The 23,884-nt window shown below is 35.8% G+C and overlaps 1 protein-coding gene across 3 annotated transcripts in view; it reads left to right on the top strand.

Annotated features, from left to right (window-relative positions):
• The window catches only part of C27H21orf91 (chromosome 27 C21orf91 homolog), a 32,818-nt gene extending 10,663 nt beyond the window's left edge, over positions 1-22,155 (top strand). For 2 of the 3 annotated variants that reach the window (XM_058522950.1, XM_058522949.1), the window contains exons 3-5: positions 13,655-14,191; positions 15,496-15,558; positions 17,311-22,155. In XM_058522950.1, coding sequence (XP_058378933.1) covers positions 13,655-14,191; positions 15,496-15,558; positions 17,311-17,477 — 767 coding nt within the window. In that variant the 3' untranslated portion in view covers positions 17,478-22,155. The remainder of the gene's footprint in view (positions 1-13,654; positions 14,192-15,495; positions 15,559-17,310) is intronic. The other variant, XM_058522951.1, reaches the window with a different exon arrangement.
• The last annotated feature ends 1,729 nt before the right edge of the window (positions 22,156-23,884 follow it).

Here is a 23,884-nt window from a genome sequence, read left to right as displayed (position 1 = left end):
TTTAAGCTAGTGTATCTATTTCTGGTTGCTTTTTGCCATTACTGTCTCAACTGTCTATGAGTAAGGCAAAATAATGATTTGTATGCACCCATCAAAATCTAAATCTCAGAATTAAAGCTATGTGGTTGAGTCCATAGCAATTTTTAAACACATTCATTGAGTAAATATTAACTGAGCAACTGCTATGTGCCAGAAATTGTACTGGCAGCTGAGGATAAGGCAGTTAACAAAATAAACATACATCGCCGCCACTGTGAAGCTTACATGAGAGGAGGGAAAGGACAACAGAATAAATTATGCAGTATGTTGGAAGGGGATATAGGATTATTTGCCTTTATGAGGTGTAAATTCAATCTCTAATATATTTTCCATGTATTACCTCATTTAAAATTCACACTTAATGATCATTTCCTATATAATAACCAGGAGATTAAATTTAACAGATAGTAAAAGCATCTTCCAACCTCTAAAGTGCTATACAAATATACTTAAATGACATTTTTAATATCTAAAACTCACGATAACTAGTGGAATAACATCCCCAATGAATTTAATGAACAATAATTGCTAGTCTGTTTTGGAAACAGAGTCCATATGCTGAGGAAGTTTGGTGGTATTATTGGGAGGGAGTGTTTCAAAATTAACATGAAATACTCTCTTACTCTCTGACTCATATCTTATATTTCTATCTTCAAATATTGAAGAGGATCTTTGGTATTCTTTAAGTATTGGGGACAATGTAAAATATTTTAAAGTTTTTGTGTTCTTTCTACTTCCTCCCTAACACTGTTTGTTAATAGTATTTGCCCTGAGAGCATTTATTTCTGTTATTTATTATCAAAATATCTTTCATAATCTTGACCATGTTACTTTGGCTTACCAGATTATTTTCAGTATATCAGCAATCAATTTTCAATTCAATGTCAAGCAAGATTTTGGCTATATTTCTACTACAAAGTAGAATAAATACAATATAGATAAAATATAATTCCTACATACTGTATCAGAAAGTTCTCCAGAAAACTCAGTTTTATGTTACCAGTGAATGTATTTATTAACTGAATATGACTGATAAATATCAGTCATAACTTATGTTGGGGAGGAAATTAAAATCTCACAATTCTATATTTAGTTGAGACTGGACATAGAACAATTTCATGCTCCTTACAGCCTGTCTTTTCTCCTACCCACTCTTCTGAAGTCATCTCTTGACCTTCCCCTCCATTTTTACCTTGTACTGACTCATCACCTTGCCTGCTTACAGTTCTGTTCTCTGAAACCTGGCAGATGGACCAAACAGATGATTAGGGTTGCAGAAATGCTCATGTCTCCCATATTTAAAAGAAAAGGAAAAATCAAGGGAAAAAACTTTCCTCTCCTTCCCTTAAACCATAGTTCTTGAAAGAGCAGTGTTCATTCAAGGTCTCCTCTCCCTCTCCTACGACTTATTCTTCGGCACCCTTATAATTTGCCAACCTCCTGTGCTTTCACTAGTGACCTCTTAGTAGTCAACACAATAAATCGTTTCACATTCTTGCCATTTTCAAAATCTGACATTTAACATTTCCCTCTATCTTGAAACACTCGACTCCCTGCGTTCTGCAGTAAAATAGCTCTGGCCTCTTATTTCTGCCCACTTTGCTGTCGTCTTCATCGCCTATTACAGGTCCCTAAAATACTAATGTTTCATTGAATTCTGTCTTTGTCTTTCTTTTCTTCTCATATTGCGCTTATCTGTTTCTTTCACTGCAGTGGCTTCAACTATACAAACATAGCGCCAGGCCAACTCTATCTTGTAAGCACCAGACCTGTATATCCAACCGCCTGCCAGATCTCTCCATTTAGATAATTCTACAGGTGTCTACAGGTGTCTTGAGTTTAAGTTTCTCAAACTCAGTATCTCCTTACTTCCATATACATATGCATTTTCTATTTCGTTCCATCTTTGGTTCACTTAGAATTTCAGGCTCCATACCTCAGAGATTTTGATTTAGTAGGTCTAGAGTTGAGGCTAGGAATTTGCATTTTAACAAGAATCCAAGCTGACTCTTATGCAGGTGGTTCAAGGACTGAACTTTGAAAAACTGCCTTTAGTGAATGAATGGTTCCAGATTCTTCAGGACATTACATGTAGAGTTGTGTAGGTGCAGTGATGAATTAGGGCTGAAATCTTACCTGAGCTCTGCTTTTCAAGCTGTGTGCCCTGGCAGGGATGGCTTTCCAATTTGCAAAGGCAGGTTGGCCTGTGGGCTAGCAGCTGCCCTCACTACTTCCCACCCCCCCACCCTCTCCATGCCGTCTGTCCCTGAGTCCTGTTGATTCTCTCCAGTCTGTTCCCTACTTTTCATTCCCACTGCTGCACCTTTGTCCAGGCTCTTATTCCTTCTTACCAATATTACCTCAAGACCCACTTCATTCATTTCATTCACTACCCCACACCCCCAGTTCTCTCTCAGTATCACCAGAAGGGCCTTTAAAGTACAAATCTGATCATGCCATTCATTGTCTTAGAACTGTCCTCTGATTCCTTGCCATTTTCCTCAGGTTAAGCTGTGAACTCTCTAACATGACACATAAGACATGTCATGACCAGGTCTGCTTAACTGGCCACCGTCATCTTTCATCACCCCCCCAAAGGCACTCTACAAGCCAGTCACAGGTGCCCACTCTCTCTCTCCTTCCCTCCCATTCCTTCTCACTCCTGTGCTTTTGCTTATCAGGTTTCCCCTGTCCTAAACACCATTTACTTCTTCCTCCTGGTATGCAACTGCTTAACTTTTGGAGTACAGCGTATTAAGTAGAGGTGATGATAAATATCATTGCCTGTGTTCACAGGGCTGCTGTGAGGATCACAACAGATGAATATAGGAGCCCTTTGGTAAATACAGTATGTGATGCAAATGTTAGTATTTAAATTCAAATATAGAAGGGTTTCGTTTTCATCTCATGTGAAAAGATGAGTGTTACTGAAAAGATTGCTATGATTGGTTTTTATATTGTCCTGAACAGCTTCTCCATTGACAAAATAATTTAATTTTTCATGTACATTGAGGAAGTTTGGATTTATCCTGAGTTTACCTTTCTATCATTTGGTTTCAGTAGGTTTTTCTGCTCTAGCTGCCATCATTTCCCTCATGTAGCAGCTGCTCAGCAAATCTTTTCATCATAGTTTCTTTTTTATCAACAATACAAATTGTGTTCACTTATCAATGTCTTTCTTCCTCACTCCCTTTGGGTCTCCAACAGAGATTGCTAGATAAAACTATAATGTGGGTATGATTTTGCTTTGGGGGAGGGGCACTGGTTTCATTTGAAGGTTAAATACTTTTTTTGCTAGATACATTGTTAGCCTAAGAAAATTCTCACAATCTTAAATTCAAAATTTTAGGTATGTGTGTCTTTTACCATTTCAGTATCTTAATCTTTTTTCTTTCACTTAGTTCATTGGAACATACAGTACAATACTAAAAGCCCAATTTGTCTTGGACTGAGGAACACTATGTTCTTTGCTAAACTAAAATGTATTTTTTTACAGGCATTTTTTAAATGTTTGTCATTGAAAAAGCAAACTATGCCTGTTTTAGAAATATCAAAATACAAGAAGCAAAAAGAATGTTAAGATTCATAATCTCACCTATCTACCAATAATCTCTTAATATTTTTGGTGTGTTCTAAATTATTTTCTGCAGGAGAGTGTGTTTGTGTGTGTGTACATGTGTGGTATATTATGTTGAAAAAATGAAATCAGGCTATATATATCATTTAATAACCAGCCTTTTCGTTTAATATTTTAGGAACGTCTTTTTCATGTTAGTAAGTAAAATTCTACCACGTTGATTTTTTTTTTAAATTTTGCATCCCATTGTTCCGTAATTTATTTAACCAGTATCCCATGGATGAATGTTTAGCTTGCTTCTAATTTACCAGTACTAAAACACTCTCATATGTACATCTCTTTTGCATGTCTGATTAAATTCCCATTTTGTTGTAGTTGAAATTCCCAGAGGTGGACTTTTGGGTCAAAGGCATGTCCCAATTGGCAATCTTATCATTTGTTTTAATATCTTCCATTATTACTGAATTAATACCATGTAATCTACCATTAAAAAAAACTGTTTCATGGTGGAAGAATTTTATTGTACGTCAGTTCTGCAACCTCTTTGTTTGGGTCAAAGTTTTTTACTCTAGAATTGCTATGATGCATTTATAACACATAATCACAGTATTTGTTTTAGCATTATGCAGTATGATTCATTGATTATTATTACTCTTTTTTAAGCTTTAGTTTTTCTTATCAAGTGGTTGGTGAGTTGTAGTGATTGTTTCCCATCGGCCTTAATTTTTACCATTTACAGTAGTCCCCCTTTATCCAAGGGGGATCCCTTCTAAAACCGCCAGTAGATGCCTGAAACCGCAGATAGTACTGAACCCTATATATACTATGTTTTTTCCTACACATACATACCTGTGATAAAGTTTAATTTATAAATTAGGCACAGTAAGAGATTAACAATGATAACTAATAATAAAATAGAACAATTATAACAATATACTGTAATAAAAGTTACCATAGATCTTAGCAACCTCAGCATATGATTTTTTTTTCTTATTAAGTCGAGAACTTTACGGCTTCTCTTTGGCAGACCTGAATTGCCAGCATCCCTCCTCTTGCACTTTGGGGCCATTATTAGATAAAATAAGGATTTCTTGAACACATGCACTGAGACGCCATGACAGTCGATCTGATAACTGATGGCTACTAGGTGACTAATGGGCAGGTAGCATATACAGTGTGGATATGCGGGACGAAGGGGAGATTGACGTCCCAGGCGGGACAGAGCAAGACAACACGAGATTTCATCATGCTACTCAAAATGGCGAGAATTTTAAGACTTATTATTTATTTCTGGAATTTTTCCACTTAATATTTTCAGACCACGGTTGACCACGGATGAGAAACCACAGAAAGCAAAACCGAGGATAAGGGGGAGACAACTATACTACCTATATATTAGTAACTGAATTGTAAATGTCTTCAAACTCACTACCTAGTATATCTCTATTTATTAGATGCTGCTATAAAGCATTTATTTAAGGAATAGTCAACTAGAATTTCAGGAACAGTGATTCAAATATATGCAAAAAAGTTGAGATGCAAAACTGAGGTTTTAAAATAGCTGCAGGACAGCTTTTATTTTGTTTTTCTTACTTGTAAGAAAATAAATCATTCAGAACTTCAGTTGGGCAGACAGCAGTCCAGGAGATGAAGGGCAAAAAGTGCATATGGCTATCACATTTCTTGCTTTCAAACTTATAAATTTACTTTGTCACGGTACTTTGGCCACATTCATCTGGTGTTACTATATAGGCGTTTTTTCAGGCTCTCTTTTGTTTAAGTAACATGTATCTTTTTAACCTTGTCTATCTTTAGGAAAGATTTTTTTTTTTCTGCAAATTAGTGTCTCCATGTGCCAGAGGTACGTAATTATTTAAAACTGATTAACTCAGTTATATTATAGTTAATTTGAGTAGCTTTTTGGGAGTCTGTTATGACAAATTTATGTACACAAAAAATTTCAGAATAAATGTCAGTACATTTAATAGAGCTATTTAGGGGGAAAATGGAGCAAGTACAAGTAGAGGGTTAATGTTACTTGGGTCAGCTGGATTATTGACCTAAAACTTTTAATGATATAACTTTGTTTGTACCATTTAAAAATTATAGTCCAGGGGCCAGCCCCGTGGTGAGGTGGTTAAGTCTGGCATGCTCCAAGTTAGCGGGTTTGGATCCTGGGCGTGGACTTACAGCACTCATCAAGCCATGCTGTGGCGGCAGCCCACATACAAAATAGAGGAAGATTGGCACAGATGTTAGCTCACGACTAGTCATCCTCAAGAGAGAAAAGAAGATTGGCAACAAATGTTAGCTCAGAGTGACTTTTCCTCACCAAAAAAAAAAAAATATATATATATATATTTTATATGTATAGTTTATATATATAGTTTTATATATATAGTTTAAATTTGATATATTTTAATGTACTAGAAAAACAAATTTAGCTTTTTATATTCTATGGTGCTATGAGCTTCCATCCATGTTCTCATTCCAAGTGCCCTTTTGCTTATTTAATTACCTATAGACAAACCGCCCTGTCAATTTGGTAGCCTAGCCACAATGTGGTTATTCAAATTTAAGTTAATTATAATTAAAGTTAAAACTTTAGTTCCTCAGCCACAGTAGCTACATTTCAAATGCTCAATAAACACATGTGGCTAGTGCCTACCGTATTGGGTAGCACAGATAGAGAACATGTCCATCATCACAGAAAGTGCTATTGGACATTGCTGGTTAAAAAACAGGTAGCTAAATTAGGGATTAGAATTGAGTGTGGATTGTTATTTTTTGTATGCTGTTAGTAATAAACAGTTGTTATGTAGGTGTGTTTCCCCAATTTTTCCAACTGTTATAATGAAAAAGTAAAATTCACTGAGAGAGATTTTCTTGTTGATTTGCAATTTATACATCTCCTATCAATATGAGAACTCAGCTCTACCATGGCTTCCTTGGTTATTTGAGGTTGAGGTCTATCTTTTCACATTATCTCTCTGAACTCTTTGCTCACTGAAATTTGCCCTTATAATTCATTTATTGGATTACACTGCTTCAACTGCCTAATCCTTAGCACACACAAGAACTTTAAAATGGAATAAAGTCTCTTAGCTGAAATCTGCTGTCTAAAGACCACCTGTTGGTATATCTTTCTTTAGGGCAGTGATTCTCAAAATGTGGAAAGGCAAGTTGCTGAATCCATCTGTATACTGGCTTAGTGTGGTTGCCAGTAATTCCATCTGCTGCCAATGCAGAGATAAGCAATTACCTATTACTTTTAAACAGTATGTTGGGTACTTGAACATGACAAACTAAGTGACTCTTAAGTTAGCTAAAGGCATGAGAGGGAGGGGAATGGGGCACTGTTTATCACAGTACTTACTAAGGCACATAAGACAACCGATAAAAATTTCCAAAAGGTAGAAGGCTTTCCTGTTGTGGGTTTCGGAAGCAAGTAGCTGCTCCAGCTGTCCATCCTTGCATACCCATCTTTGGTCTAATTTCCTACCTAAAGGACATTAGGTATCTAATTCTATGTCTCTATCTATCCCATGACAGGATAGACAATCAAAGCTTCCTCCCACTAAGTGGCTGTGATTGGCAATAGATAAAATGGTAATAACTCTTGAATCATGGCTTGGCTGCTGCAACTTGCTCATCAAATGCAGAGTAGTCGGGTCGAGTTGGGTGTCAAGGCATCATTGGGACAAGCAGTATTTACACAGAAGCAATCCACACCTATATCATTACACAGGTTTAGTATAGTATAAGAGTCACTAACCAACGTGGCTGAGGAGCCTGCTAGGTCACAGGTACCCGCACACTCATGAAGGGAGTGGTAAGAAGTGTTTGAATTGAAGAGCACTTGCCCTATTTTCAGATGGTAGCTGCTTCTCATTACCAGCCAGTTGCTGCCAAATCTTTTGATTTTGTTGTTAAGAGAAACCAAGAAATTGAAAATTGTTAAGTGGCTCTAATTTTTTTTTTTCTTTTAAAACACTTGTAGGCTAAACAAAACTCGTGTGCAGTATGGGTCCAGACTTCAGGCTGTGGGTGTGCCGCCTCTGCTTACAGAACATTTCCTCTATCCTTTTATCAGAAATGGGAATCTGATCCTCAAAAACAAAGAAGTAGCATCTCAATCCTTTTAGTCTTTCTTAGAACAACAGGTTTAGCTATCCTCCCATTTTTACAGTTAACACTTGCTTGAAGAAGCATGTGATTACTGCTTAGTATGGGCAGAACATAAACATGCAGGTCTTGTTCTCCCCTTCTTAGCAACCAAGATAAGATCATCATAAAAAGAAAAACACATCAACTCTTGGGAAATTCTTTAAGCTGGGCAAAATGTGAGCCTCCATAAGAAAGATTTTGAAGCAGTACCGTGTGAATTGTTGCACAAATGTTGGTCAGGGCTGAAGACAATATGTTTAAAATTTCTTCACAGCATGTTAACAACCTGGAACTTAAATCATAGCTACATTTTCTTGCCTAGCTACGTTTTCTTGCCTTATTTAAATATTAAGAAAGAACACACTCAAACCCATCATTTGGAAAACCAGTACTGCCAGTGTTCGAATTCTGGTTAGTAGTTTGAAAAAGTTGAAGTGCTTGATCTCTTAGAGCTTAAAATCTATTCCTGACATGATAACATGTGTATTAAAGCGTTACATCCAACTACTGGTTATATTATATTTGCTCTACCTATAGAGCAAATTATATGAAGCCATTCCTTTGACTGGGAAATGAAATATAATAATCAAATTCAAAATGAAGTCTAATTGACAGAGAGTAAACATGCATAAGGCAGTCAGATGATATGATTCAAGAATGTGTAAAGTATACAACCATGTAGCATCCATGTAGTCAGCTGAGAGACGGTGCTTTTTGACAGGACCAGCTGGTGAGCCATCAGGAAAAGATTGCTTAGCTTACCTCATCACTACCAAATCATAAATAAGGTCTTCTTCGAGAGGTTAGGGGTAAAAGCTGAGGATGAGGGAACATGTGATAGAACTTGTTAAGTGTTTTGGGGTTTGTGGCTATTTTCAGTGCCATTTGGAGTATGTAATTAAGGAGAAAAACTGTATTACTGTGATAGGCTGATTAAATATAAGCATGGAAATATCCTTACTTTAAAAGGATAACAGTGGTAGGTAGACAAAAAGATCTACATTTGAGTGGCTTTTGCTCTTCTAGGGGTTTAACCATGTTTTCTTAAAGTAAATAGGTTTTAAGAGGGACTTAAAGAATAGAAATGAGGACAGCATGCTAGATGGGTCAGTGGGAGGGTTTCAAGTATGTGAGAATGATATAACAAAACCAGAGGTAAAAGTGGGAAAAGATAAAAAAGAAAGAAAACTATTGAATAGGAACAGCTTAACTTTTTACAATATCACTGTTCATACAGAAATATACTGCCTACATAAATTTCTAAATAGCCTCTATCTAGAAGAAATTACTATTTACAAAAATTTAGCAATTATGGTTGCTGATTAAAGTCTTGGTTCTCTAATAATAATGACCTCATGACAAAAAAAGTTACATGGACATCTTCAAGGTATGTTTTAAAGAAGTTTTCATGATAGTTAGGATGTCAATTACATTGGCCTTCAAAGTTTTTATTAGAAAGTTGTGGTGCAATTTTTGTTGAACAGGTTTGGAAATGCCTTAAAATTCAGCTCCTCAAAAGTATCAGCTCATTTAATTGCATTTAGATTCATTTCCTTTCAAAAAAGCTGCTGAGGAAGCAAATTAGTGCTCAGAGCTGTTTACACTTGTAAATGCAATTAAAATTGAAAAGTCAGTTGGAAAACTCACTGAGATCTCTGATAATAGCAATGGTTGTTTCTCTTATTAATTTGAACTGATGAGGTGGAAAAAACAAAATCACTTCGGGGGTTTATAAATGACATATATTGCTGATACAAATTAAGTGGGCTACTCCCATTCTTTTCTTGATTAAAAAGTAATTTATTCAAGTAGATGAAGTAGTCTATTATATTTTTCGAATTTTTTGTTTCTTCTACTGCATGGGATATTTTAAACTGTGTTTATAAAACAAATATTTTCAAATTGAACTTTAAAACTCAGTCAAGTTTTAAATTTTCAGTGAGCTAAAGAAATTAGAGGTACAGATCTGGATGAATGAGCTGCAATTTACATAAAACCACCTTCTTGTATATTCACTGTCTGTAAATTTCTGTTAAAAATATATAATTGAGTAGAAGTTCATGATTTTGCTTAGCAGATTGAATGATGCCACAGGAATGCCATCTCTTTATTAGTGCCACTCATCAGTTCTTCAGACTAATGGCCCAGTAAACTAAATGTAGGAGTAACTTCAATGGAAGATGCCTTAATTAACCTCTGCAGCCTGGCAAAACTGCACATCCTGGTTCCCTTGCTAGGATGGGCACAACTTCATTGCAGTAGACCTTAAATCATAATTGGTAATAAGTCTGGGAGGTTTTTTTAATATAATTAATTTTTCTTCATTCATTTAACTACTTTTTCATGAGTACTCAGCATGTGCCAGGCAGTGTGACACTGAGCCTGCATGTGAAGCAGATATGGTCCCCTTTCTTGCAGACTTACCTTCTGGCAGGAGATGAAGGCCAGTGAAGAGGCAATCGTAAAATCTGGTGTGATAAACAATACACCTGAGTTACTTTAGTTTAGGAAAGCCTTCTGAGAGGAAGTGAGAATGAGACAGGAGATGATGATGACCCAGATAGTATAGTGGGAGTGGTAATGGAGTGAAGCAGGATTTGAGATGTTGTACTTAGATTTTGTGGGAAAAAAAGATGGACTATTAAGATGGACAGCAAAACATCTGGGATGGGTGGGGGGAGCTGTCATGGAGGACACCCAGGTTTCTTTCTTGAGCGCCTGGTGGTGCCAGACTCGGAAGAGGATCGGGTGTGGGGATTGAGGGGTGAGAATGGAGGAAGAGTTTCATTAGGCAGGGTGAGTTTGAGGAGCCCATGGGACATCTAAGTGGAAGTGTCTGCTGTATTCAAAACTCTTCCTGCCCATGGCACTTTATTTCACGTCTTTTTTAGGGGATTTTTCTCCTGCAAGTCTGAAAGAATCTGAAATTTACTTTGCATTTATGTATTTTCACAGTAAATTGAATATTATAGTTCTCTGATTTGCTGTTCATCTCAACAGATGACTTATATGCATGTAATCATGTGCTTATCTGGGTTCCTAGCATTCATTTGGGGATTTAAGTAAAAATTAAAAGAAAATTTATTTCTGGAGAACTTTATTATGTGAATTACTAAGAAGCAACATTGGATAAACAGATATTTAAAAACCCACATTATTCTTCAAATAGACATCTATTATATTGACCTGTTGTTGAAGCTCTGGGGTATGTGAGGAAACTCGTTGTTTCATAGAAGTTTTTATCTTTTTTTAATACAATTTTTGAAGTCTCTAAATAAATACAAAAAAACACAAAATTTAACAGCAAAAATTAACTACTGTCTATAGCTTAGTTTAGAACTCTTTTTATATGCTAAAGAATTTCCTTTCATATAGACTGAAAGAGAAACTTATTACTATGTTTAGATTCAGCTAAATCATTGCCACACAGATTAGAGCTGTGGCCATGATCTGAGAATGACACCGTTTGCTGTGTCGAGGGACTAGCTAGCCATCTGTTGGCAACGACACCTGAGAGAGTTTACAGAGAGTAAGGAAGCTCTTCAATAAATTTTCCAGAATAAGTAAAGTAAGCAGGTTTCAAGTCCTGTCTGCCTGCCCGCTGTTTACCCAGAGCGGTAGTATTAGAATCAGATAGCAGAAGGGAGCTGTTTGGTCTATAACTTGTACTACCTTTTTGTCTTATTTATGACCTAAAACATATTACAAAACTTTAAATATTTTTATTCTAATAAATAAGGTTTGTGAACTTCCTTTTTATGTTAATTTGCCTAGTTTTGAAGGTGTACATTGAGTTATCAAATAGAGCTTTGAGGTTTTGCATTTAAGTATTTCAATTTTGCTGGAAAGTTGATCTAATCAGACAATAACTGGTAAAAAAAAATATATACACACATACAGTTGCAGTACAGGTAGCAAAGTGGTAAATAAAATGTGTATGAAATTCCGTTTAAGTTCACTTTTGCGCTCAGTGGAAGAAACAAGGCTGAGATACTTGAGTTTACCTCGTGAGAGCAGTGGTTCACATATGCTTGTACTATTAGTGTTCAGGAGGGGTGCCCACATAGCTTACTTGTGAGGGAGCTGATAGAGAGCCCATTTACACTGGTTTTGACAATCTCAGCAGGTCCCACCACTGGCTGATGTTATATGGTTTTGGAACAAATTAATATTCGCAAGCACTTTTATTCCTGATTTAATACCACTAAAACGCAAATGCTTCATTAGCTTGCTATTAGCTAGAGTTTGGAGTTCAGTTAATAAAATTGTTACGACTTCAGTTTTTAAAACAAAGGATGAATACAGAAGGTAATTTTTTCTGATGAGTCAGCTAAAACTTTTTTGTTTTTTTTTAATTTTATTTATTTATTTTTTCCCCCAAAGCCCCAGTAGATAGTTGTATGTCATAGCTGCACATCCTTCTAGTTGCTGTATGTGGGACGCGGCCTCAGCATGGCTGGAGAAGTGGTGCGTCGGTGCGCGCCCAGGATCGAACCTGGGCGGCCAGCAGCGGAGCGCACACACTTAACCGCTAAGCCACGGGGCCGGCTCTAAAACTTTTTTTTTTTAACCTAGCACCTGAGTGGCTCTCCACTTACTCTGTTTTCAAAGCTAAGCAGATTTAGACTGGTTAGTTCTGGCAGGCATTAATTTTCAGCTCCACATCCCTATTCACCGTCAATGTAAAAGCACTGCTGTTTGACTTAATACTATGTCTTGAATTTAGGAAAATATATGAATGTATTCTGTATTTTGAAATGTATTGCATATTTTAAAATGTATTCTATATTTTAAAAAACAATTGCGATAGCATACTTAAGCTCTATTAAAAATTGGGAGATAATAAAAGTGTAATAAGAATATTTCCATTATTTATTGTGTGTATTGAACATTTGTGAGTTGAGGAATTATACTGACTGTTGTATCTTGACAGATTGAATTTACTGCTATATGAAAAATAATTGTGTGTATTTCTTCTAGAGGATAAAATTATCTTGATAAAGCTTTAGTAAGTATAATACAGAAATGGGAAAACATTTTAGATGCTTTCATTTTCTTAAAAAAATGAATCTGAACACTTCATTGACTTTTGTGTGTGTGTGTGTGAGGAAGATCGGCCCTGAGCTAACACCTGCCAATCCTCCTCTTTTTGCTGAGGAAGACTGGCCCTGGGCTAACATCCATGCCCATCTTCCTCTACTTTATATGGGACGCTGCCACAGCATGGCTTGACAAGCGGTGCATCGGTGCACCTCGGGGATCCGAACTGGCGAACCCCGGGCCGCCGCAGTGGAGTGTGCACTTAACCGCTTGCGCCACCCGGCCAGCCCTTCATTGACTTTTTGAGGCTTTTATTAACGTATATTTTTCTGGTTCTGGTTTGTCTTTCCCCAATAAAACATAAGTAATAATTTAAGAATATAATTTACTATGTTTTTGTTAGAAAAAAAATTGTCAAGCATTTCTCTTATTGAGCCTTGTAATAGAAATTTTTGCAAGTGTGTACTTCAGGAGGATTAGTGAAGAAAGCACTATAATGTAAAGGCCAGGATTCTGTAAATGTAAATTGCTGGTTCAGTAGTATTTTTTATATTGTATGCTATAACATATCTCTGGACTAAGGTTAAAATTGAATCATTAAGTCTTTAGAAAGGCTTTGTTATTCATAAGAATTTAATATCACTGAATATATAAATTGAAGCAGAACTTATTAGACCATATTTTATATTATTAATACCAATATACTTTGGCATTTTTCCTCTAATTTATAAACTGTCAGTGACTGTATTTTACTAAGATTTGTGTATTCTTAAAGCAACTTTAAAAAACAAAATTTTCTCAAGTCTCTGTCTTCTCTTTTTTTTTCTGTAGGAGTACCAAAATCGAATCTCTTGCACACCAGATCATTAAGGGGCCATAAAGACTGCTTTGAAAAATTCCATTTGATTGCAAACCAGGATTGTCCTCGATCTAAGCTTTCAAAAAGTACCTATGAAGAAGTTAAAACCATTTTGAGTAAGAAGATAAACTGGATTGTACAGTATGCACAAAATAAGGATCTGGATTCAGATTCTGAATGTTCTAAAAATCCCCAGCATCACCTGTTTAATTTCAGGCATAAACCTGATAAAAAGTTGCTCCCACAGTTTGACTCCCAAGTACCAAAGTATTCTGCAAAATGGCTAGATGGAACTACAGGTGGCCTCTCAAACTGTACACAAAGAATTTTGGAGCAGAGGGAAAATACAGACTTTGGGCTTGCTATGTTACAAGATTCGGGTGCCACTTTATGCCATAATAGTGTACTGTGGCCTCATAGTCACAGCCAGGCACAGAACAAAGAGGAGACAGTCTCTAATCCAGAAGCTAATGTCCAGACCCCGCATCCACATTACAGCAGAGAGGAGTGTAAGTAAAATGGGAGAGGTAAAGGCTGGAGTTTTGTTGATTTTTATGTTTTTATATATGCATGATGTGTCAAGAATTTTGCTGTAGAATTATAGATTTGGTAAATACAGTATTTATTTATTTATTTATTTATTTATTTTTGTGAGGAAGATCGGCCCTGAGCTAACATCCATGCCAGTCCTCCTCTTTTTGTTGATGAAGACTGGCCCCGAGCTAACATCCGTGCCCATCTTCCTCCACTTTATGTGGGACGCTGCCACAGCATAGCCTGACAAGCAGTGCGTCGGTGTGCGCCCGGGGTCAGAACCCGGACTGCCAGCAACGGAGCACGCGCAGTTAACCGCTACGCCATGGGGCCGACCCCTGATAAATACAATATTTAAATGGCATGTTCACCCTAGCAAAAATGAGATGTCTTAAAACTCCCCATCACTTCTGGAATACTTCTTAGTATGTCCTAAGCATTGGAATTCTGCGGTCCCATCATTTGTTTTGTCATTTTAAATTATTAAACTGAATAGAATCAACAAACTGTGAACTGGAAAATTCAAGGCTTATCTTGTTTAGAAGTACAGGCTCAACTATTGACTAACACACACTGTCACGTGCTAATCCCTACAAGACTAATTAACTGGGGGTGGCATTTCGAAAGCAAAACTCTCACATTTTACTAAAGGCCAAAGGTAATGTGTGCACTTATCGTAAAGTTGGAAAAGTGACTCAGTGTGCATCTGTTTTTACAAAAATGCACAGAAGCTGAGATAATTTTAATTGACTTAAAATCAAGTGATCTTAGAGCTAGAAGGGACCTTGGGTATATTTCTATACAACAACTTCTACATATCAACTATCTAAGGTTATATAACTAGATAGACAAATTGATTTTTCAGACTATTTTAACAGTACTTTAAAGTAGTGTTTTTCAAAGTGAGGATCATGAACTATGTAGTGCATAAGCAAAATTACTTGATTGTGACTAGCACTTTTTAAAAACTGAAATAGAGTAAGAAATATCAGAATCCAGTGGACCTAATACTAAGTATTTTTTGGTGACACTTTTGTTTCAGGTGGAGGTGTACTGGGAGTGATATAAAACATGTTTCTTACTGTGGGTTGTGGTCAGAATTTGACAACTCCTCCTCCACACTGTGTAAGAGTTAATGAATGAATCCTAGGGTACTGCTGAATGCTATGTTGGCAGATAAGTGACAATATTTTTTTTAAATAGGATCTTGTGTTAGTGACGTAGGCAGCTTATTTTCCCAGGTTGTTGTGGTAATAATGACTGTATTTTCATGTTTCAGTGAATTCGATGACTCTTGGTGAGGTAAAGCAACTGAATGCAAAGCTCGGACAGCAGATACAGGGTAAAGAATCAGTGTCGATGATTTTTGCATGTGAAAATTTTGATACAGAAAATCCCCTATGACAGGTCACCATTAGCTTCATCTGCGTTTAAATTTGGAAATGGGAGTAGAACCTGTTAGAGTTTCCAGAGCAAAAATAAGAAAACAACTTCTTTATGAACTGCAGGAGAAAGAGGTTTCTCAAGTTGTTAAGTGAAAATGTAGATTACAACTTAGTCTCTACCTCTTAACATGTTATTGACCACCTACTCGTGTGCCAGGCACTGTGCGTTGTGCTCCCTAACAGTTCTTTAAGGCAGGTGGTATTAGCCTCGTTTTTTTTAATTATGAACAATTTCAAGCACAACAGTAGTGAGAAAGTATTGTGAACCCTTTGACCCATCTTCAACAGCTTCAGCTAGTATCAGAAGCATAGCTAGGTTTCCTTCGTCTCTACTTCTACCCATTCCCCTCGCCCCACCCCTACTCCCAGCATGGATTATTTTGAAACAAATCCCAGACAACATATTGCTTTGTCCATAAATACTTTAGAATTTTCTCTAAAAGATGACTTTTTTCTTTTTTGTTTTGTGAGGAAGGTTAGCCCTCAGCTAACATCCGATGCCAGTCCTCCTCTTTTTGCTGAGGAAGACTGGCCCTGGGCTAACATCTGTGCCCATCTTCCTCTACTTTATATGGGACGCCACCACAGCATGGGTTGACAAGTGGTGTGTCAGTGCGTGCCTGGGATCCGAACCCGTGAACCGCGTGCTGCTGAAGCACAGCGTGCACACTTAACCGCTCCACCACTGGGCCGGCCCCTAAAAGATAACTTTTTTAAGGCAGTCATACCCTCATTATCGCACCTAAAAAAAAAAAAAAAAACAGCTAGTAATTCTTTAGCATCATCAAATATGGTAAGACTAACGGTTAGTGTTCAAATTCCCCAGCTGTTTCTCTTCTCTTCTTTTTTTTTTTAACACGTGATTCCCATTTAGGTGAGGCACCTGCACTTCAGAGACATTAAGTTGCTTACAGAGATGATGTATTCAGTCCATAACAGATGAAGGATTCTAACCCCTGCCTTAACTCCAAAGCTAGTGGTCTTTCTCAACCACACAGCCTCTCAGAATAATAAAATAAAATAATAACAATAATAATAGTAATAGCAACTTATATTTATCAAGTACTTATTCTGTGGGAAGTACTTTACAAGTATGATCTCATTTAATGCTCACAGTAATGCTGTGTGGTGCTTACTGTCATTATTGAGGTTAGACGTAAGAGGAAGTTAAGACATAGTTTAAGTTACTTGCCTGAGACTCTTAAGAGTAGGAACAAGGATTCAAAAACCCTGATAGTCTGATTCCAAAGCCTCTTAGAGCGGTTTCCAGCCTGGTACTAGTGCTCCAAGTACTAATGAGCACTTCTGATCCATAGTCTTATTAGATGTTGATTGAACCTATTTATATATTCAGATTGAGAAAAGTGTCACGGAGGTAGTTGTAAGTGCCATTTCTGCTGTGCATCTCTGTAGTCATTGCTTATAACTAAATTTTCACTTGACGGGGAAGAAGAATACAGTATTACAGTTGGCTGTGCAAAGTATACAGCTTCCTAGGATGATCAAAACACAGCTGTTTCCATAGTGTCAAGTCACTTTCATTGCGAACATTCGCCCAATGCATTCATTTCAGGTAGTGTATTTGAAATATAAATCGTAGGATTAGCTTTCTATGTACTAAAATGGAACTACCTTTTAAATCTTTACAGAGGTTTTTGAAGAGTTAACACACCAAGTACAAGAAAAAGATTCTTTGGCCTCACAGCTCCATGTCCGCCATGTTGCCATTGAACAGCTTCTCAAGAACTATTCCAAGTTACCGTGTTTGCAAGTGGGGCGAACAGGAATGAAGTCACACCTACCCATCAACAACTGAACTACACTTACACTTATTTCTTAAGCCCTTATGCCCTACCATTTATTGATCTGCCAAGCATGCAGACTTTGAAGAAGCTGAAGAAAGTCATGGTCGGTTTTTTTATGGTTGTTAAATTTGTAAAGCTCAAGGCAATATTTAACATCTTTGTCAAATAAAGCAGATCATTATGCTCTAGTCTTCTAGGGATAATCATTTTGGTTCATTTTGGGCATCTTTTTTCCCATAATTACTAAATGGCCCTCCCTAACTTTTACCACATGTGACTACTTAAATATACTGTTACAGTGTGTTTTTATTAAACATATTTTAATGTAATTCGCCTGTCAAAACAATAGAAGGTTAAACTCCTTAATTAGTCTAAACTACTAAAGATAACTTTTAAGAGGGAAATGGAATTCATAATATCACCTCTTATTTATTATGAGCAATATTTTAATATGAAAATTTTATATATAAAAATGCTATTTTAGGTACCTTTCCCATTCTCTTTATAAATGTGTATTTGAATGGCTCTGTATATTATATTTACACTTTCATGTGTGAATGTTTACCCATATTTCAGATCACTGCATTTTATTCTCTTAATATACTGTTTTTACAACTATTATTTTGTTTTCCAGAGATAAATGTATTTTGGAGTAGAAATCTATCTAGTTAAATTGTTTTGACTTCTGATAACTCTTATGAAAGAGGAATTAATAACTTTTTAAAGCAAGTATCCAAGAAAAGAAAATACATTATTTTTTTCTAACAAAAGTAGTTCTGAGTTAGTTCAGGAAGAAAATGCTAATCTAGTTTTTGTATGTTAGCTTGTCTCCATAGAAGTAAGCCTCTTCTCCTTCATTATTACTTTCATTCTAATGACTTTGATGTGTTAAAATTCAGATGCAGTAAGTCAGGCCTCACTTCCAAGTCAAATGTAATATCTGTCTTCAAATTGAATGTGCTGTGAAATTGTTGTCCTATCTTTGAAAAAAACTGAAATTATTCGGTGTGCCACTTTGGATAAAGGTCCAAGAATCCTTAAACTGTCCAAATTCTGTTATCAACATCATTGAAATTAGTGCCCAAAGAAAGCATCGTGAGGTATTTTTCTAAACTTTAGAATCTAAAGGAAAAGAGAAGATTGCTTGACACAGAAAAACAAAACTCTAATGCAAAAAAATAAGCCCATTTTGTAAAGGATATTCTTAAAAATTGTGATGTTTCCAGAGAGTTCTGAACTAATAGGTTGTCTCAAACAGCTAGATAAGTTTTTTAATAACATATTATAGTAAAAGCTATAACCAATGCAGAATCAAAATGGGCTCTAAATTCTGTTTTCAGTTGGTGCTTAGAATGTATTTATGAGGTGAGAGCCTTTGCTTGAAAGAATCTGCAGAATAGCCCATTAACTTGGCAGCTTCAGGCGTAAAGATACGAATGACTTCTCCCTTAAATTTGGCAGCCTGCCCTGGCTTAGGTCAGATTTTAGTCTTGAACACAAACAGTATTTGACTAAGCAAAGAAACGCCTCAATCTAGTAGAAAACAGCTTTTTGTAATGTTAAGATGTGTTAAATTTGCGTGAGAGTATTAATGGATATCTCACTGATTTTGTTCTGTTTTCTTTGAAGTATGACATAACTGCTTTTTGGAGGGAGCTGTTGAAAGATGCTTTCAATTACTCTCGATTCTTTGAGTCATCCAAAATGAATTTAAAATCCAGAGAGTGGGGATGCATTGCCTTAGTTTTGAGAAGCTTTGAACTGAATGTGTGCAATATCAAAATCTCCATAAATTTACAAGTTGAATAAAGACATTTCCTCATGATGCCAGTTAAGTGTCTTAGTGCTTAGTTGTTATGGTCACATTTTCAAATTTAACGTTACTGTTTTTTGGCATAATTCATTAAGAATGTTACCAGCCAGTGTGCTCGCACACATTTGTGCTTCTATTTAGATCACTTAGGGACAGTCATAAAAGTTTGGGATGTGTTGCATTTGATATCAGTGGTAGCATATTTCCAGAATATGAGCCATATGGTGCAGTCCTGAATACAACAGTGTTATCCAAAGAAAGTGTTTGCTTATTTCTTAAAGAGTTTCTGGCAAATACATAGCTTTACTAACGAGTCTGGAACTACTGGATGGGATTGTGCGTGTACCAAGGTCTTAAAACCAGGGACTCTGATTTATTCCATTTAGATATTTCTACTTAAGCTCTTCAAAGGAAAGGTGCTCTTAAAAAATATCTGCGGTGCTGGTACTCACTAGTACTTTATTCATATGAATATTCTAGTAAAAAAAAATTGTTGTTGAATTATTTTGCATAGCAGTTTATCCAAATATTTGGTAAGCTTATTATATACTCCTATATATTCTTGATTGAATATGCAGTTTATTGTGTATGTTAAAATAAGCATAAGGGACAGAGTTGATTCTAACTTGAGAGAACACAAGTATTTATGATAACAGAAATGTCGATTACCATACTTGGCTTTTATTCTCTACAATTGTTAGTATTTTTGAGGAAGTTTAGAAGAAAAGCTCATATATAGCTTTAGTTTCAAAAATGGCAAAAGAGAGACTGCCAACCAGCTATTACTAACATTTCCAGAGCTTCTATGATTAAGGGGGGTGAAATAAGACTAATATTTTTTCACTTAGATTTCATAATTAGACAAGTTGAATTGAGTTTAAAAAATCAGCTTAAAGTCAAGTGATTTTGACCACACAAGATTGTTCTCTTTAAAGATTAAAGTTTTAAAATCTGTTCAGCCTTTTAATTAAGCTAAAAATCAGTTGTTTTTACTTTGAGATTATCCTCCTTTTTTCCTAGTATTTAATATCCAAATTATTCTTTTTTAAAAAAAAAAAAGGCATGCACTTAAGACATGAATAATAGATGATACAGGTAGCAGAACAGTGTTTTGTTCCATTATGTAGTTTCTTATGCACAATGTTGGAGCAAAGAAATGTTCTTAGTTTTTCAAATTATATATTCTTTTCACCACAAAGTGCCCATTTTTATATACATTTAACGATTATTTTTAAAATAACAAGTTCTTGTTGGAAAGTGATGTTGGAAATATAGTCAAAATATATTCTATTTTGTTGACATCTTGACAGGCATCTTGAGATTTCTTGGGATTTTCATTTTATCGTATTCTTTCTCATTGAAAATGGTTTAAAGTGTGTTCTTTTTTTTATGTATTTTTTTTACCTTGGTGTTTACCTTGTCAATTTTTGCTAGTTTTTTTAAATACATTTTGGATCTCTTTGTGTGTGTTGATGTTTACCCATTTGGATTTTATTTTGTTGTTTTAGAAGAAATCTGCTTGTGTTATTAACGTTGTAAAACGTAATACAAGATGTATATGCTCTAAACTTAAGTAGGATATTTTTTAAAGAATAAATTATTTGTGTAGCTTAGTAGGAGGTTCAAGTTAGTGACCATAAAATTAGGTAATGTGACATGAAAACTTTTAAATGGTACAGTGTAAAAGTTCTTGTAGTGTTATTTTTTCTGATTTCCTGACAGATGTTATTGCTCATGCTCAAGTAAGACATTTGAGTATTTTTAAGTACTTATTAAAAAGTGTAGTATTCTACAAAAATTTTAAAATGTATTTTGTTCAGATGTAGCTGTAAAGCAAAGATAATTGATTGCATTTCAATGTTTAATTGCATTTTTAACTTTAGGTTGGTGAAAATTATTTGGGGAAATCTGTAGTGAAAAAAATCAGTAAGAGGTAAAACTCAATAGGTTTTTCTTGCCAAGTTAAGTTTTGTGGTAGAGGGGTGGGAGAGAGTTTATTTTCCAGAAAATTAAGGTAATAAGCCTCCAGCACAAGTAAAGGTAACTTGGTAGAGGGCTATAATTCTGTGTTTGGAGTCATGTGGTTCTGTCTTGCATCCCAGTGTTTTCATTCACTTGATCTTTTCATAATCACCCTTGTTATAATGTAGTGTAACTATTAAACAGCTTGGTCACCTTGCCGGGAACTATACCATAGCAAGTCTAGCATTAAGATTTTTTGTAGCACCTAGGTTGTAACATACTTTCCCTATTCTTTTTAGTTTGAGTCCAGATTACTAATGCATTTTAGTGATCTTGACTTAGTCCACAATTTTAAGCTTACCAAAGTGAAACGAAGAAAAAAATCATGGAGATGAGTATTGCCTCCACCCTCCCTCCAAAAAAGTGTTAGTTGAACTTCTCTCATCTGCACATAAAGCAACCGGAATTTTAGTAAATGTGTTTCTTCTTTCAAACATGTAGAATGTTTATTTCCATTCTACTACCTCCAAAAGAGGCAGTTTAGAAAGTGTTCAGTAGGGACCTGTTAAATGCCATTCCTGCTTTTACAGTTTGTGTGTGTTAACCTTGCTTTAAATCCAAGTAGGTTATACTGTGGTCATTGAACTTAATCTCTCTTTGGTTTAGAAATTTATTTTACAGAATTGTGCTAAGACCTTTGGAAAAAGAAAATGAAATTGCAGTAGTGAAAACCAAGTTGGTTTCAAAAAAGTTTATTTAGACATCACTTGGCTGTTATACTTTTCTTTTAAAACTGCAATAATTTATATATTTGTATTGCTCTGTGTTGGAACTGTAACTACATATGCTTGTCTACTATTTTTAATTTTTACAACAATAAAATAAATATTTTGTTACCTGTTAGCTTCAGTGGATATTTTTAAGTGTGCTTACATTTTTTTTTAATAGTGGACGCATATGAAGGATTTTGTTTTGTAGATTTAAGGAGTCTAACAATATTTATATAACAATTTCTTGTCCTAATAATTTCTTGTGAGAATCTTTGTTTGATACTTAATATTCTTTCTGTCCCAAGAGTCCAGAAGCAGGAAATAAGATTCCTGTGACTTAACTGGATGTCTATGCAACTTTTTAACTTGGAGTGTACTTTACATACAATAGATACACAGATTGTAAGTATGGTGTTTGAGTGTTAACAAATGTGTACACCTGGATAGCAGTCAGCCCTTGCTGCCCCTTCCCAGTCTCTTCCCTCTCCTTTTCTCTTCCATCCACGGCTCTGATCTCTGTCTCCGTGATTTGCATTTGCCTGCTTTAGAACTTTATGTAAGTATTAGGCAGGATGTACTCGTTTGCCTCTGGCTTTTTTCACTCTACTGGATGCTTTGAAGTTCATCCATATTAGCTCAAGGATCAGTAGTTCCGTTCCCTCCTTTTGTTGTTGACTGGTATTCTATTGTATGAATATATTATAATTTGTTTATCCATTCATCTGTTGATGGACATTTGACTTCTTCCCAGTTTGGGGCTAATGTGAAAGCTGCTATGAATATTTTTAAATTGGCTTTTGAAAGAATATTAAACATAGAAATATGACAAAGTATTCAAGGTCACTTGTGGTTAGCATTATGAATCTGAAATATTTATTAAATTACCTTTTTTTCTGTGAATGATTTTTAAAGTAATTTTTATAATTTTGTGGTAATAAAAAATTTTAAACCAGGAAACAAAGACAGTTGTACAAAAGGTCTGCAGCAGATTACAAAATAAGGGATGTTGCAGAATTGGAACATTTAATGGCTTGCTAAGAGAATCTTAATCATCCTTGAAGGTCTCTTCAAAGTCTAACAGTCTAAGTCAGACCACTTGCTTTTCCAGAAGAGGCAATGAAGACCAGAAGAGTCTGGTTTGGAGACAGTATTGGAAAGAGCACCAGACCACAAATGAAGTTGTTCTGTTTAGCTGTAACTCCTGTGTGACGTTAAGGGAAGTCTGTCACTTCTCTAGGCCTGAATTCACTAAGCAGAGCTAACAGCTGGTAAAACGTAAGCCTGGTGCTGCTGCATCACCTTTGTTCCGGCCCAGTTTCCCAGCCTTCCTGGAATTTTCAAACTATTTGTAAAATGATTTGCTCTCGCCTATTTTTAAATGTTATTATAGGACCTGGAATTATTTGCAGGTGTCATAGAGCCTGGCAAGTAGGTGCCAGTATAGTGGATAGAACAGGAGGGAGAGCTGTAGACGGGACGACACCCTTCTTATATCATTTATATATTGGTTTTCTAAATTATTCATAAAAAGTTTTCAATAGGTTTTACTTTTGGAATCGGATCTAGATGATGTCCTAGATCCCTTCTATCTTAAATTCCACATGATGTGCAAGTTTACGTCAGTGGATTTCTTTTTTCCTTTCTCTTTTTTTGTGTGCTCTAAATTTTTTTTTTTTTTTTTTTTTGAGGACGATCACCCCTGAGCTAAAATCCATGCCAATCCTTCTCTTTTTGCTGAGGAAGACCGGCTCTGAGCTAACATCTATTGCCAATCCTTTTTTTCCCCAAAGCCCCAGCAGATAGTTGTATGTCATAGTTGCATATCCTTCTAGTTGCTGTACGTGGGACGCGGCCTCAGCATGGCCGGAGAAGC

The sequence above is a fragment of the Diceros bicornis genome, chromosome 27, assembly GCF_020826845.1.
Source record: "Diceros bicornis minor isolate mBicDic1 chromosome 27, mDicBic1.mat.cur, whole genome shotgun sequence".
NCBI lineage: Eukaryota > Metazoa > Chordata > Mammalia > Perissodactyla > Rhinocerotidae > Diceros > Diceros bicornis.
The sequence above is the reverse complement of the archived record's forward strand: the minus strand, read 5'-3'. Positions and strand labels throughout refer to the sequence as shown.